The sequence below is a fragment of the Anomaloglossus baeobatrachus genome, chromosome 5 (genome assembly GCF_048569485.1).
Source record: "Anomaloglossus baeobatrachus isolate aAnoBae1 chromosome 5, aAnoBae1.hap1, whole genome shotgun sequence".
NCBI lineage: Eukaryota > Metazoa > Chordata > Amphibia > Anura > Aromobatidae > Anomaloglossus > Anomaloglossus baeobatrachus.
The window spans coordinates 542,081,516-542,094,797 of NC_134357.1; the positions used below are offsets into that span (position 1 = coordinate 542,081,516).

A 13,282-nucleotide genomic window follows, 5' to 3' on the forward strand; every position below is an offset into this window, starting at 1 on the left:
CAGCGCACACTGCTTAGCGCTGGCTCCCTGCTCTCCTAGTTACAGCACACATCGGGTTAATTACCCGATGTGTGCTGCAGCCAAATGTGCACAGAGCAGGGAGCAGCGCACACTGCTTAGCGCTGGCTCCTTGCTCTCCTAGTTACAGCACACATCGGGTTAATTACCCGATGTGTCCTGCAGCTACATGTGCACAGAGCAGGAGCCGGCACTGACAGGGAGAGCGGCGGAGGCTGGTAACAAAGGTAAATATCGGGTAACCAAGGACAGGGCTTCTTGGTTACCCGATGTTTACTGTGGTTACCAGCCTCCGCAGAAGCCGGCTCCTGCTGCCTGCACATTTAGTTGTTGCTGTCTCGCTGTCACACACAGCGATCTGTGCTTCACAGCGGGACAGCAACAACTAAAAAATGGCCCAGGACATTCAGCAACAACCAACGACCTCACAGCAGGGGCCAGGTTGTTGCTGGATGTCAACATCACTAGCAACATCGCTGTTACGTCACAAAAGTTGTTCGTTAGCAGCGATGTTGCTAGCGATGTTGCTTAGTGTGACGGGGCCTTAAAGGCCCCGTCACACTAAGCAACATCGCTAGCAACATCGCTGCTAACGAACAACTTTTGTGACGTTGCTAGCGATGTTGCTGTGTGTGACATCCAGCAACAACCTGGCCCCTGCAGTGAGGTCGTTGGTTGTTGCTGAATGTCCTGGGCCATTTTTTAGTTGTTGCTGTCCCGCTGTGAAGCACAGATCGCTGTGTGTGACAGCGAGACAGCAACAACTAAATGTGCAGGCAGCAGGAGCCGGCTTCTGCGGAGGCTGGTAACCAATGTAAACATCGGGTAACCAAGAAGCCCTGTCCTTGGTTACCCGATATTTACCTTCGATACCAGCCTCCGCCGCTCTCACTGCCTGTGCTGCGGCTCCTGCTCTGTGCACATGTAGCTAGCTGCAGGACACATCGGGTTAATTAACCTGATGTGTGCTGTAACTAGGAGAGCAAGGAGCCAGCGCTAAGCATTGTGCGCTGCTCCCTGCTCTGTGCACATTTAGCTGCAGCATACATCGGGTAATTAACCCGATGTGTGCTGTAGCTAGGAGAGCAAGGAGCCAGCGCTCAGTGTGCGCTGCTCCCTGCTCTCTGCACGTGTAGCTCCGTGCAGTGGTAACCAAGGTAAATATCGGGTTGGTTACCGATATTTACCTTAGTTACCAAGCGCAGCATCTTCCACGCGGTGCTGGGGGCTGGTCACTGGTTGCTGGTGAGCTCACCAGCAACTTGTGTAGCCACGCTCCAGCGATCCCTGCCAGGTCAGGTTGCTGGTGGGATCGCTGGAGCGTCGCAGTGTGACATCTCACCAGCAACCTCCTAGCAACTTACCAGCGATCCCTATCGTTGTTGGGATCGCTGGTAAGTTGCTTAGTGTGACGGTACCTTTAAGCTGGTGTCACACATAACGACGACGACAACGACGTCGCTGCTACGTCACCATTTTCTGTGACGTTGCAGCGACGTCCCGTCGCTGTCGCTGTGTGTGACATCCAGCAACGACCTGGCCCCTGCTGTGAGGTCGCCGGTCGTTGCTGAATGTCCAGCTTCATTTTTTGGTCGTCACTCTCCCGCTGTGACACACACATCGCTGTGTGTGACAGCGAGAGAGCGACGAAATGAAGCGATCAGGAGCCGGCACTGGCAGCTGCGGTAAGCTGTAACCAGCGTAAACATCGGGTAACCAAGGGAAGACCTTTTCCCTGGTTACCCGATGTTTACGCTGGTTACCAGCCTCCGCTCTTGCTGCCAGCGCCGGCTCCTGCACTGTGACATGTGGCTGCAGTATGCATCGGGTAATTAACCCGATGTATACTGTAGCAAGGAGAGCAAGGAGCCAGCGCTAAGCAGTGCGCGCGGCTCCCTGCTCTCTGCACTGTGACATGTAGCTGCAGCACACATCGGGTTAATTAACCCGATGTGTACTGTACCTAGGAGAGCAAGGAGCCAGCGCTAAGCGCGGCTCCCTGCTCTCTGCACATGTAGCACAGCGACGTTATGATCGCTGCTTCTGCTGTGTTTGACAGCTAAGCAGCGATCATAACAGCGACTTACAAGGTCGCTGTTACGTCACCGAAAATGGTGACGTAACAGCGACGTCGCTGTCGCTTAAGGTCCAGTCACACTAAGCAACTTACCAGCGATCCCAACAACGATAGGGATCGCTGGTAAGTTGCTAGGAGGTTGCTGGTGAGATGTCACACTGCGACGCTCCAGCGATCCCACCAGCAACCTGACCTGGCAGGGATCGCTGGAGCGTGGCTACACGAGTTGCTGGTGAGCTCACCACAGCAACCAGTGACCAGCCCCCAGTCTCCTAGTTACAGCACACATCAGGTTAATTAACCCGATGTGTGCTGCAGCTAAATGTGCACAGAGCAGGGAGCAGCGCACAATGCTTAGTGCTGGCTCCTTGCTCTCCTAGTTACAGCACACATCGGGTTAATTACCTGATGTGTGCTGCAGCTACATGTGCACAGAGCTGGAGCCGGCACTGACAGTGAGAGCGGCGGAGGCTGGTAACAAAGGTAAATATCGGGTAACCAAGGACAGGGCTCCTTGGTTACCCGATGTTTACATTAGTTACCAGCCTCAGCAGAAGCCGGCTCCTGCTGCCTGCACATTTAGTTGTTGCTGTCTCGCTGTCACACACAGCGATCTGTGCTTCACAGCGGGACAGCAACAACTAAAAAATGGCCCAGGACATTCAGCAACAACCAACGACCTCACAGCAGGGGCCAGGTTGTTGCTAGATGTCACACACAGCAACATCGCTAGCAACGTCACAAAAGTTGTTCGTTACCAGCGATGTTGCTAGCGATGTTGCTTAGTGTGACGGGGCCTTAAGTGTGACACCAGCTTTAGAGCCAGTCTCTTATCACAAAGTCTGTTTTTTATTTGCAATGTTAATTTAAGCTTCTTAGCTTTATCATTAGTGGGTCTGAAGAGTCCTGTCTCCACCCCCTTCTGTGATTAGCAGCTTCTATCTATGGAAAGGTAAACTCAAAGCCTGGTGTGTAGCTTTATGGGCTCTGCTACATACTAAATCTAAAATCTTGGATTGTGTCAAAACGACTGCACCCAGTAAGCCAAAGTGATATGTCATTGGATTTAGGATATATTTGCCTACATTATGATGCTTTCAGGTCACATTTCAAAAACGTGCTGACAGATTCCCTTTAATTTGCACAGTTGATGATTCCAAGATCTGTGCATTGAACATCCTGAAAACATGCACTGTTGGTGAACCTTCAGGACTGGAGTTGGGGAACACTGTCGTAGAGGGAAGACCTCCACTCAAATGGGCCGAGTTTTAAAGTTTCCCTTTTTGCCACAGGAAAAAAATATCAGTACCTGTTCCTTTGTGCCCAAATTCCTAGACCCAGGTTATTTGGGGTATCCCAACCTGGGTCTACATATTTCCTACACAATGGTTTCTCAATGTTTAATACCCGCAAGGGTTAAGGTTGATGGCCAAGAAATTGCTATTAGGCTATGTGCCCACGGTGAAAGTGTCCTGCGGATATATACGCAGTACATTCCGCATGAGCTCACAGAAAACCGCAGCACATGTTTGTCTGTTTACATGCTGCGATTTTATTGCGGAATGTCCTGCGGATATGCTGCGGTCATTCTGCATTGAGAATACAGTACCATGGCTTCAGCACTGCATCCTCAATGCAGAACAAGTGCTGCAGTGATCGGGGAGTTCATACGTACCTCCATCACGCAGCACTTCACTTTCCGGCCGTGTCTGTCAGTGTCTGCACTTTGAAGGAGAAGTTGGGCGGGCCTGAACTGTAGGTGCTGCCCACCTCCTCCTGCTCCTGGCTCATCAGCAGTCAGCACTGGAGGAAGTGACTCCGGTGTCTTCTATCAAGGCAGGTAAGTATGGGATCCTGCGGAAAAATCCCCAGGAATAATTATGCTGCAGATTTTTCCGCAGGGAAATCCGCATTATTTCCGCTGCGGAAAAAATGCAGCATGGGTACAGCACTCCCCAAATGCCATAGAAATGGCTGGTGACTTGCTGTACTGCGGATTTTTGAAAAATCCGCAGAATTTCCACGAAACAATCGTGGCAAATTCCGCAAATTTTCTGCAGCGTAGGCACATAGCCTTACAGTTTTTTCTTGATAGAGTGTTTCAGGGGCAAACATGATCAATGAACAGTTTGCTCATTCCACAGGGTTGGATTTGAAGGTGCTATCAAATCCTGTTTAGATATTTGTCATTGATTACTCAGGGGTTTTTTTTGAACGTATGCAAGGGCTGGAACTCCGTATATGGGCAGGGTCTCAAACTCTGCTGGGTAAAAGGGCCTCACATAGAGAAAAAAAAATTGCAGAGGCCACATTCTTTGCAGGACAAAGTGACATTTTTAGTGATACCATTTTTTTTTCCATACATCTCTTGATCACTTTCTTGAACATTTTTTGCTTGTTTAATATTACATGTGCACTTTTTGTTTAAGTTTTATATATAAAAAAGCATTTTTAATGATAAAAAAAATAATTTGTGCTTTATTTTGAATTTATTTATTTTTTACATTTTATCCCCTTTGTTGTTTAACAATTAGCAGCATCATATAGTAATCTTGGCCAACATCTTGTAGTAATGTCCCCCATCCTTGTGCCTTATAGTAATGTTCCCCATCTTTGTGCCTTGTAGTACCGTGCCCATCTTTATACCATGCAGCAATGTTCCCCATTCCCCATGTCCCCTGTAGTAATGTGCCCATCCTTGTGTCCTGTAGTAATGTGCCCATCCTTGTGCCTTGTAGTATTGTGCTCATCCTTGTGCCCCATCGTACTGTGCCCCATCGTACTGTGCCCCATCGTACTGTGCCCCATCGTACTGTGCCCCATCGTACTGTGCCCCATCGTACTGTGCCCCATCGTACTGTGCCCCATCGTACTGTGCCCTATCCTTGTGCCCTGTAGTAATCTACCCATCCTTGTGCCCTGCAGTACTGTGCCCCATCCTTGTGCCCTGTAGTACTGTGCCCCATCCTTTAGTAATGTCCTCATCCTTGTCTCCTATTATGCCTCTCTTCGCATCTGCAAATAAAAGATTCTTTTCACCAGTCCTCGGTTTTCTCGGTACCCTCGTACGTGCCCTCAATCAGTGTTAGCAGCATTTTGGAAGCAGCATGCTTCAGCTGCATCCAAAACACTGCGATTTACAGTACAAGCACAGTGGATGGGATTTCTTGAAATCCGATGCCCACTGTGCTTGTTTTTCGCCGTAAACACTTACCTGCAGTGCGGCTTTCCGAGCCGCAGCACATTAGTTGTTTGCTGCAGAGTCGCAAGTGTCGCAAGTGTCCTCTGCAGGACACAAGCGAGAGACCACAACTGCTCAAGCCCGGATTGTGGGTACGAGCAGCTGCGGTGTCCTGCAGAGGAGTCTTGCGGCCCCGCAGGTCAGGACCCACAACGTCCAGGACAAAGTGGATCCTGATCGTGAGCACCTGACTCTTGCGGCCGGCAGACCCCATGATGATCGCGGCCTGATGCAGGGAGCCGGCACTGGCAGGGCTTTACTTCCTTTGAACCAATTGTGGAGCTCTAAGGACTATACTAATGTCAAGCAACCGGCCAATCAGAGGCAAGCAGGTGATGTCATACACCGGCAGATGCCATTGGTTTAGTGCTTAGAGCTCTGCGGTGCTGCAAATGATTAAAAAATAGTAAAGCCCTGCCAGCGCCGACCCCCTGCATCTGGCTGCAATCTTCACATCGTTTGCGGGCCGCAAGAGGCAGCCTACGGAGACGCATGCGGCTCGCGGGCTGCGTGTTTAAGACCTCTGGTATAAGGGTACTATATTCAGAGCCAATATTATGTTATGTTCTTAAGGGCCTTCCTGCACAAATGGTATTGGGGTTTCCCTGGGTAGCATTACATAACCCCACTGTTGATTGGTAAATATAACAAAATCTGTGCTCAAATAGTGCTCCTTCTTATTTAGACCCGACATGTTACCAAACAAATTCTGATGAAAAATTGGGATATCTCCATGTTCAGGAGAAATGGCGCAACAAGTGGCTTTGTCCCATTTTACCTATTAATCCTTGTGAAACTGGAAAATTTGCTCAAATTATAGTGTTCAACATATGGGTACTGCCACGTTTAGTAAAAATTGTATAACAAATTGTCCTATTTTCTCCTATTATCCCATGAGTGAATTAGAACTTTGAGGCTAAAGAAAATTTTAACTGAAAAAAGGGCTGTGGAGTCGGTAAGCCACAGTTGCGACTCCGACTCCTGGATTTTATCAGGTTCCGATTCCGGCCCCGACTCAGACTCCTTCATAAATGGCCAATTCATAACAAATTTACTGTTGTAAAATATTAACATCATGCTTATTCAGTTTCTCACCATCATATAAGTAATCAGACCACTTAGAGCAAAAACTACATTTATTAGAATACAATTAGAATATAGCAGATAGCTTTTATAAACTTTTCTAAACTGTAAGTAAATATGCAATAAACACTTTTATGCAGTTAATAAGAAGAAATCTATAAATTTGTCCTCAGAAAAAGTATTGCCTCTGTCAGATCCTCCTTCATGGATGCCCTCAAATCTGATCTAATTATTTTGAGAGCGGAGAACAACCTCTCTACACTAACTTGTGTTGGTGGCAAAGCAGTGACCACTCGGGCAACATCTCTGACAATGTCAGGATACAGAGGAATCGCTTGTTGCACTGTTATTTTTGATGAATGGTCAAATTTCTCAATTTCTTTTAGTGCACATGAAAAATTCTGCTGAAATGTACTGGCTGTGTTCCTTGATGGGGATGACTCTTCTTCTATGCGGGAACGCTTTGCACGGTCCTTGTGATCCAAATATTTTTCGAAATTAAATTCTTCATCAGTTGATGATGAGGGTGAAGATGTGGCAGGACGATCAAATTCTTCTTGTTCCTGCTGACTGTTCTGCAACTCTTTCATCCTCACTGCTATTTCAAACAGAGCTTCTTTTCCTTTACTTAGCTGTTGATCATCTAGAAGAATCCGATGCTTTGGGTCTACATAAACAGCTGCCAAAAGAATGGTATTTTGTAATAGTAGCTCCTCTCTCCGTTTCATTGATGTAGCAATGCCACTTGCAATTAACCCTCCTCTTTGGGACAAGCGAAACATCAGGTTTTGCCACTCCTTTAAGAAAATATCTGGAGTTAAGTCCTCTGCTTGTAATTTTTTAGTCACTGTAAATAGGTGCTCTAGCAATTTTTCCAGCTCAGTCACCTGATTCCACTGACTTTCATTTAGCGTCAGTTGAGGGTTAGCCATGTCTACAAGAAACGTTTTCAGTTCAACCAAGTGCTGAATCATTAAGTACTGCCCCATCGTGTGGCTTGATCAATAATTGCCCCTTTTCCAGCACGTCTCTTCAAAATTGAGTCAACTTTAGGGGTTCTGGCAACAGTAGCCAATTTTCTTACCTTGCCAATCAGTGCAGCAGCATGTCATTCTTGCAGACTGTCACTTATAGCCAGCTGTAGCGTATGCACAACACAGCGCATGTGATGAATGAAAGAACATATTGACACAGTTTCAACAAGATCATCTAAACTATCATGTTGCTGTTCATCTGAAGCAACTTCAGTTTGCTCCTCAGTTACAATACTGTGTTCCTCTATTTCAAACATTTCTGTGTCTGTGGACCCAGAATGTTCTTCTAGCTGCTGGTCACCATCATTACTCTCATTCATTAGCTTAATAGTACTTATCATATTTGAAGCATTGTCAGTTACGACAGAAAGAACTTGCTCTTTTTTAAGTTCATAGTCTTGCAGAACCTTTTCCACCAAGACCTGGAGAAACTCACTGGTGTGATGAGCTTTGGTGTCTTTTACTGCCAATGTCTTGGTTAATATTTCATTTTTGTCACAAACAAATCGGACATTGATGGCAAAATAGTTCACTCTGTGACGTGTGCAGGCATCCATTTTAAGAAACAAAGTGTCCCTTGAGAGTTTTTTTAAGTTCTTCCTTTTGTTTAAAAGCTTCTTCAATTACTAATTTTCTAATACTCTCTCTCTCCAGAGAAACACCAAGCTTGCGGGCCATTTCCCCATTCAGACACATAAAAGCTGGTCGTGAAAATAATGAAATAGGCACACTATCCTTTACAACAAGCTCTATGATCTGTATGTAAATGTATCTACTGTCATTGTCACAGTAACTTTGTCACTGACAAAATGTCTTGCAACTGATGGCTGCAAAGTTCTCTGCTCCTTTGTTTGGCTGGAAGAGCTGGGCACTGGTTCATTGGTTTGGATGCAGTCTTTCTCATCCACTGCTTTCAGTACTTCTGGATGAAAGCGCTGTAAATGTCTCTTTAGATTAGAAGCTCTGGTAGGAGCATTTTTATCTTTGCCTGAATATGCACTCATCTTGGCTTCACAGCATTTGTTTTCGTCTGGATCATTTGTCATACACTGACAGACATAATGTTTTCTATCTTGAGTGATGGTGAAATGTTCAAATACAGCTGATTTAATGTGATGCTTCTTTGACATTCTCAGGTTTTTAATTCTGCATTCACAATCCAAATGACAATTGTTTTTCCTAAAAATTCACACAGCAGTTTCTGCTATTCCATGTATTCCCCTTGCATAGTCACTGGTGTGCATACCTTATCTTCCCATGGTGATGTTTTTTTAGGTTTTTGCACCCAGTTCAGACATAGAATGGAGTTCCAAACGTTATTTCTTATTTGTTGGTAGTTTTTCGTTTGTGAACCCTCCCCATACACACCTATTGCCAATCCACTTCGTATATATAGCCTGGGTTTCAGCTTCCCATACACGGTGAGTTTTTTAACTGCATGAGAGGACACACACAAGCTAGGGACCCCAACGTAGAGAAATACTTTGGCGTGGTGTTGGGGCTCTATTGCATTGATCAATTCGGTAGCTAAATTTCTCTTTATTCATATATTCATGGCAGTAATGCAGGTTCCATTTTTCACATTTCATTCTTACACATAGCTATTGAATTTTTCATGTCCGTATTCACACAGCAGTTTCTGCTATTCCATGTATTCCCCTTGCATAGTCACTGGTGTGCATACCTTATCTCCCCATGGTGATGTTTTTTTTAGGTTTTTGCACCCAGTTCAGACATAGAATGGAGTTCCAAACGTTATTTCTTATTTGTTGGTAGTTTTTCGTTTGTGAACCCTCCCCATACACACCTATTGCCAATCCACTTCGTATATATAGCCTGGGTCTCAGCTTCCCATACACGGTGAGTTTTTTAACTGCATGAGAGAACACACACAAGCTAGGGACCCCAACGTAGAGAAATACTTTGGCGTGGTGTTGGGGCTCTATTGCATTGATCAATTCGGTAGCTAAATTTCTCTTTATTCATATATTCATGGCAGTAATGCAGGTTCCATTTTTCACATTTCATTCTTACACATAGCTATTGAATTTTTCATGTCAGTATTCACACAGCAGTTTCTGCTATTCCATGTATTCCCCTTGCATAGTCACTGGTGTGCATACCTTATCTCCCCATGGTGATGTTTTTTTTAGGTTTTTGCACCCAGTTCAGACATAGAATGGAGTTCCAAACGTTATTTCTTATTTGGGCATATTATATCTGCCTGCGCCCTCCTTTCATCGCACATGATCCACCCTGTGTTAGCTATGGTTTCCGTGCTGCTGCCCATAGTAAAATAAAAAAAGCTTTACTTACCTCCAGCGCTGATCTCCGGTCTCCTGCTGCTGCTGTCTGTGATAAGGCATGCAGAGATGATATCACTCTGCCATGCCGATCACATGACCAGCAGCAAGAACCAGGAAGTAAGGAAGCCGGAGCTCAACTGCGAGGTGGGAGACATGGAGGGACTACGCTGAGAAGGTAAGGAAAGAGTGTTTTATTTTATTATGGGCAGCAGCCTGGGGGCATATCTAACACAGGGGAGATGTGCCATCTATAGTGGCCATGGGCAGCACACATGGGGGGCATATCTAACACAGGGGAGATGTGCCATCTATAGGGGCCATGGGCAGCACACATGGGGGCCATATCAAACACAGGGGAGATGTGTCATCTATAGTGGCCATGGACAGCACACATGGGGGCCATATCTAAGACGGGAGGTGTGCCATCTATAGGGGCCATGGGCAGCACAGGGGGACGTGTCACAGCACAAGGGGGCTATATTCAATATAAGGGGGCCATATCCAGATTAAGGGGGGCTAATTTTAGGATGGGGGGCTATGATGGACATATACCCTATATGATTTGTTAGACGGACACTGGCATTATAAGATGGACCCCATTTAACATTAAAAAAAAAAATTCACTTTTCCTTCACCAAATTTGGGGGTGCGTCTTATAAAGCGAAACATATGGTACATTTTAGGGATATTTTTTTCAAAATAATAATTGATTTTATTCTTGGCAGATGACTGTTCCAGGAGATTAGAGGGACAACTCACATCTTCAATTTTTAAATCAGATGACCTTGAGATCACACAGAATACAATTGAAGTGAATGCCATTACTCCAGATATCGCATCATACCTTCACAGTAAAAGTCAATCGTTTGATCCTTTGAAACAAGTCCTATCTTCTGACTCATTACAGACTACTAAGAAAAAGAAAAGTTCCAAAAGAGGCATTGAAAATCAAACTGATCTTATAGCAAAGAAGCCAATTTCACGTTCAGAATTTGGAAATAATTTTTCCCTTAAAATATCTTTTGTAAAACATCAAAAAATTAACACCGAGGAGAAGAGATTTTTTTGTTCCAAATGTGGTAAATATTTTAACCGGAAAACAAATCTTGTTAGGCATGAGATAATTCATACAGGGGTGAAGCCACATCCATGTTCAGAATGTGGTAAACGTTTTTATCGCAAATGGGCTCTTGTTTGTCACCAGAAAACTCACACAGGTGAGAAGCCATATTCGTGTTTAGAATGTGGAAAATGTTTTGGGCATAAATCACAGCTTGTTACTCATCAGATAAATCACAACATCCAGAAATTATACTCATGTTCAGATTGTGGGAAAAACTTTAAACTTAAATCCACTCTTGTTAGACACCAGAAAACTCACACAGGGGAGAAGCCATATTCATGTTCCGAATGTGGAAAATGTTTTGCACATAAATCAGACCTTGCTAAACATCAGAGAACTCATATAAGGGAGAAGCCATATTCATGTTCAGAATGTGGGAAATGGTTTAAACATGAACGATTTCTTGTTAAACACCAGAGAATTCACACAGGGGAGAAGCCTTTTTCATGTTCAGAATGTGGGAAATGTTTTGTACATAAAACACAGCTTGTTACACATCATAGAACTCACACAGGGGTGAAGCCATTTTCATGCGCAGAATGTGGAAAATGTTTTACACATAAATCATTTCTTCTAACACATCAGAGAAGTCACACAGGGGAGAAGCCATATTCATGTTTAGAATGTGGGAAATGTTTTTTAGATAAATCATCTCTTGTTAAACACCAGAGAAGTCACACAGGGGAGAAGCCATATTCATGTTCAGAATGTTGGAAATGTTTCTCACATAAATCAAATCTTAATGTACATAAGAGAACTCACACAGGGGAGAAGCCATATTCATGTTCAGAATGTGGGAAATGTTGGGCACATAAATCAAGACTTGTTATACACCAGAAAATTCATAAAGGGGAGAAGCCATATTCATGTTCAGAATGTGGGAAATGTTGGCCAGATAGATCAAGTCTTGTTTTACACCAGAGAATTCACTCAAAGGAGAAGCCTTTTTCCTGTTCAGAATGTGGAAAATGTTTTAAGCAAAAATGCCACTTACTTAAACATCAAAAATCCCACACAGGAAATAGCCATTATAATTCCTAGAATGTGAAAAATGAATTACTGTGAAATCCTATTTTGTTTAGCATTAAAAATAACTCAGACCAGAAACTATATGTATTACTGTCAAATTGTACAATAAAACATATGACAGTCGTACAACTAAATGAGAAATATAAATTGCTTTACAACTTATTGCATTTGTGGGAATATAAGGCCACGTTTAGTGTTTGGTGACTTTTTTACTTCAGTAATCTAAAACAAGGAATGGAACAGTCAGAGAAAAAGTATACTAGAGTGTGTATAGTCCGGAAACCGCTTCCTGATATGGAGGAGATGGTGTCTTTTCCAATCACTAAAAGAACTGCTTTCTCCTCCTGCCCCACACTGATCTATGTGGTCGATTTAGAGCAGGAGTGGAAGCTACCAGGACCTGCACAGAGGCTGCACTTCCTGAATGAGTAGCTAAATAACTTTCCTCCAGACTAGATCCACAACATTTCACATGAGTTGGAAGAAACTGAAAAATGGGGTAAAATATATACACAGTGTATGCGTATGCGCATATGTAGTAGAACTGTGTGTATGTAAATGTGCAGCGGTAGCAGAGCAAAGTTTGCAAGTACTGTCCATGCAGCAGTGTTGTGTGTGTGATCTGCAAATTGCTCATCAATGTCCATGTTATGAAGCTCCAAGTGCATCTCTATAAATTGGAATATCATCAAAAAGTTTATTTATTTCAGTTATTCAATACAAAAAGTGAAACACATCTAATATATATATATATATATATATATATATATATATATATATATAAATAAAACTGTGTGTATGTATGTATGTATGTATGCGTGTCTGCTAAAGGAATCCACACCGTCGCATTTACAATCACAAAATTTTGTACAGACACCCCAGGGAACATCATAGACTATGTTTTGATGGGAAAATTTAATCCCGCGCTTTACAGATATTCAGATACTCTCCAAAAAACCTGCTGGGAATTGCAGGTCATTAACTACAGGTCATTAACAGCAGCTCTGATTGGTTTCTGTAGGAACATGGGACATTCTTAGTATAAGAAGCTTATGTGTGAGGTAATATGATTTCTGTGGAGAGATGGATACAGACAGACAGGTAAAGAGACAGATAGAGAAAGAGACAGACAGACAGAGTGGGAAAGATGGAGAGAGACAGTTACTATCCCGGGCAACGCCAGTTACTACAGCTATTATATAATATAGAGTCATTACAAAGAGAGTGGTCTATTTCAAGTGTTTATTTCTGTTAACCTCCTTAACGACGGCGAGCAGTAATATTACATCCTAGCGGTCATAATGTTACTGCCTGCAGTCTGCCGCCGGCAGCATGCCGCGATCGGCGCACATCTCAGCTGATTTTCACAGC

At 44.0% G+C, this 13,282-nt stretch overlaps 1 protein-coding gene across 1 annotated transcript in view; it reads left to right on the forward strand.

Moving 5' to 3' along the window:
• LOC142312945 (uncharacterized) overlaps positions 1–12,406 on the forward strand; it is a 156,945-nt gene extending 144,539 nt beyond the window's left edge. Inside the window, exon 16 of the mRNA XM_075351934.1 lies at positions 10,485–12,406. Coding sequence (XP_075208049.1) covers positions 10,485–11,923 — 1,439 coding nt within the window. The 3' untranslated portion in view covers positions 11,924–12,406. The remainder of the gene's footprint in view (positions 1–10,484) is intronic.
• The last annotated feature ends 876 nt before the right edge of the window (positions 12,407–13,282 follow it).